The sequence below is a fragment of the Frankliniella occidentalis genome, unplaced genomic scaffold (assembly GCF_000697945.3).
Source record: "Frankliniella occidentalis isolate FOCC.00 unplaced genomic scaffold, Focc_3.1 Scaffold917, whole genome shotgun sequence".
NCBI classification, from domain to species: Eukaryota; Metazoa; Arthropoda; class Insecta; order Thysanoptera; family Thripidae; genus Frankliniella; species Frankliniella occidentalis.
In genome coordinates, this window is record NW_026268023.1 from 12,068 (window position 1) to 15,813 (window position 3,746).

Sequence of the window (3,746 nt, forward strand, 5' to 3'; positions counted from 1 at the left end):
ATGGATAATATGGAGGACCCTGGGAAGATGCGTCTAGTGGCAAGGAAGGTAAGCAGTTGGCTATGATTACCTGGGTTTTAAGTGGCTGCAGTCTGCTGTTGGCCTTCGGCTGCATGAACCTGCTCTACCATCAATCTCCCAGTGACAATTGAGTTTACTCCAATGTCGATTTGATGTTTCGACGTCGAAACAGTCGAAAAACCGTCATATTTCCCCCCAAATCCACATCTTTTCGATATTTCGACGTTGAATCTTCGAATCGACGTTCCCATTTCTCACGAGGCTCATTTATGACACTTTCGTTGATATCTGGATTTTCTTTTCTGATTATGGTCCTTTATTCTATTTTTGTTCGCCTATAGGTCGTCACAACAACGACCTCTGTCGAATATTTTTCGATAGGCACTTTCGATAGGTCTATACCACCACCTAATATTTTGGCCAATGTGCCACCGCCTAACGTGGCAAGCAGAATACCACCACCACCACCTGCCTTGACATGCCCGGAGAAAGATCCTGGTTTGGGCCATTCCTCTCAACAGCAACACCCCACAAATAACTACTCTGGAACTGGATTTTCTGCACCACCTCCTGAGGTAAGTGTAGAAGTTTTGGTTGAGCATTAGGGAGGATCATTAGTTCACTGTATCAATAAAGTTTCACTCCGTTTGTCTGTACGTATGCACATCAACTTTTGATTGTTGAGTTTGCAGAGCCTGATTTCTCCTTTCCTTTCTCTTTCATGTTGTTTAGCAGACTAGTACTGCGGGTCCTTCACGCCAGGGTCAACCCATTCAAGAACAATTTGATTTTCGCATTCCCAGTGCATCTTGGCGTCAACACCCTACAAATGACAACACTGGAATAGGGTCTTCTGTGCCACCTCCTGAAGTAAGTTAAGAAGTTTTGGTTGAGCGTAAGGGAGGGTCATTAGTTCACTGTGTGGAGATTCCTATCTATTATTATATTTTGCTATAAGTGTTTCATTGTTAGGGTGCTTACGTTTGCAGAGCCTAATTTGTCCTTGCCTTCTTTTTCATGTTGTTTAGCAGACTAATAGTGCTGGTCCTTCACGCCAGGGTCAACCCATTCAAGGACAATTTGATCTTGGCTTTCCCTATGCATCTCAGCGGCAACAACCCACAAATGACAACTCTGGAATGGGGTCTTCTGTGCCACCTCCTGAAGTAAGTTAAGAAGTTTTGGTTGAGTGTAGTTCATTGTATCAAAGTTTCATTTCGTATATTCGTATGTATGTATGCACAACTACTTTTGATTGTTCAGTTTGCAGAGCCTGATTTCTCCTTTCCTTTCTCTTTCCTGTTGTTTAGCAGACTAGAAGTGTGGGTCCTTCACGCCAGGGTCAACCCATTCAAGGACAATTTGATCTTGGCTTTCCCTATGCATCTCAGCAGCAACACCCCACAAATGACAACTCTAGGATGGGGTCTTCTGTGCCACCTCGTGAAGTAAGTTAAGAAGTTTTGGTTGAGCGTAGTTCACTGTATCAAAAAAGTTTCAATTTGTTTATGTGTTTGTATGCACAACTACTTTTGATTGTTCAGTTGGCAGAGCCTGATGTTTTCCTTGCCTTCTCTTTATGTTTTTGTGTAGATTAGTAGTGCGGGTCCCACACAGCAGGGTCAACCCATTCAGCAACAATTTGATTTTGGATTTGAAGCATTTCGGCAGCAACACCCCGGAAATGACAACTCTGGAATAGGGTCTTCTGTGCCAGCTCCTGAAGTAAGTTAAGAAGTTTTGGTTGAGCGTAAGGGAGGGTCATTAGTTCACTGCTGTGTGGAGTTTCATTCCGTTTGTCTGTCTGTATGGACAATAACTAGTAGGAATTGAAAAAGCAATCTTAAAATTAAAAATTTACAGTGTACAATGGGAAGAAAGATTCATATCTATTAAAATATTTTGCTATAAGTGTTTAATTGTTTAGGGTGTTTACGTTTGCAGAGCCTAATTTGTCCTTGCCTTCTTTTTCATATGTTGTTTAGCAGACTAGTAGTGCGGGTGCTTCACGCCAGGGTCAACCCATTCAAGAACAATTAGATTTTTGCTTTCCTCATGCATCTCGGCAGCAACACCCCAAAAATGACAACTCTGGAATAGGGTCTTCTGTGCCACCTCCTGAAGTAAGTGCAGCTGGCCTTGCATCTAGTGGTGTGCCCCCTCCTCAGTCAGCTCTTCCTGCTTGTAAAGTAAGTAATGTTTATATGTATTTTTTTTCATCTTACATATACATCACTCAACAACCTACCTTAAACTTCAGGATTGGCTGTGTCAGAAACTTTTGTTCTGCTGCTTGAGTTATTTTCTCAGAGAATTTCTCATCTCATGTTAAAACAGATTGGCAGTGATCTTCTTTTTTTTTTGTTTGTGACTCTTTGCTCTTTTCTGTAAATATTAATGCATAAACAAATAGCCAATTTTTATTTATAATTATATTGAATAGCTTGTGAGATGGAATCCAAGTAAGAAAAGGACCAGAATTGTAAATAACACTGCTTGCCGTGCAACCATTTGTGGTTAGAAACCCTATTGCGCATTGGTTGGGGTTAGTTATTTGGATATGGTGCAATGTTACATAGCTATTCAGCAGTTTTTTCCCTTCACTTCTTTATAGGTTTTAACTTCCATGGTTGTTTTGGATTAAGGGTTACATCTTCTTTATATTTCATTTCTTTCTTGTTCCAGCCAAGCGCAAGCCACCAAAATAAACCTGGGTCATCAACCGGTGGTGGTGAAGTCACCAGAGATGTATGTATTGTGTGATCTTCCTTTAAGGGGTGGCTATAGTGAAAATGGTCTGTGATGAGCAGGTAGGGGTTTAGAGGGATTTTTATTTTTTTTAGAATAAATCTAAAGTAATAAAGCATTTGTCTGAAGTTTGTATCTTTCAGCTGTTCAAAAGTTATAAACTAAAGATTCTATTTGCAAGGCTTAACCCAAACCGTCTCCTTCGCATCAATTTTGTTCCAGCAAAAGTTGGATGTTTATAATTTATAATCTGAAACGGAAGGGCTATAGTTCTGACAGACCACATTTTTAAATTTGTGTTTTATTTTATTTTTTGATGCAGACATTCTTCTACAATATTTCATAGCATTATAAATGGCCGAAATTCAATTCTTATCATTTTAAACATAATTCAAGGGGAAGAAAGAACAAATTCTGTTCTATCATAGAAGTGTTGCGGGGACACACTTATTAAAATTATTATTTTCTCTGGCAGGTTACTCTAAGCCCAATGCGCAGGAAGTTTTTAGATCGTTTAGTAAAAAGGTCTAAATAGTGTTTGGTTGTTAGTAAACAACAATACTAATATGATTTTCAATGTATAGTGGGATGAAAAAGTGTTCCTCAGACCAAGAGATGTTGGTGGCATACACAAATGTGAATAGGTTGCTTGTATGATTCAGTTACTGTACTCAATGCCTGAAGGGTCATTATTATCCAAAGTCACAAATTTTTCACTTATAGCATCCCTTAAGCAATGTAATTGTATGTCAGCTGTCTGTTAAACCTTTAACCCTGATGTTTTGTATCTCAGCTTCCATGGCTGCTGAGGTCACGGCACGCACTGACAGACAGACCTGCCCACTCCTCTGATTCTGACAGTGATTTCCCTGACGAGCCGAAAGACATGGAAATGACATGAATTTTATGTCTTCGTATGTACATGCCATGTCCCAAATGTCCAAAATAAGTCTTAATTATGGCAATACCATGTACAA

General features: G+C 39.7%; 1 protein-coding gene across 1 annotated transcript in view; it reads left to right on the forward strand.

Annotated features, from left to right (window-relative positions):
• LOC127751762 (trithorax group protein osa-like) overlaps positions 1-3,746 on the forward strand; it is a 14,282-nt gene continuing 10,536 nt past the window's right edge. The window contains exons 1-7 of the mRNA XM_052275789.1: positions 1-48; positions 363-596; positions 754-891; positions 1,050-1,187; positions 1,332-1,469; positions 1,615-1,746; positions 2,007-2,210. Of these exons, the coding sequence (XP_052131749.1) occupies positions 1-48; positions 363-596; positions 754-891; positions 1,050-1,187; positions 1,332-1,469; positions 1,615-1,746; positions 2,007-2,210 (1,032 nt within the window). The remainder of the gene's footprint in view (positions 49-362; positions 597-753; positions 892-1,049; positions 1,188-1,331; positions 1,470-1,614; positions 1,747-2,006; positions 2,211-3,746) is intronic.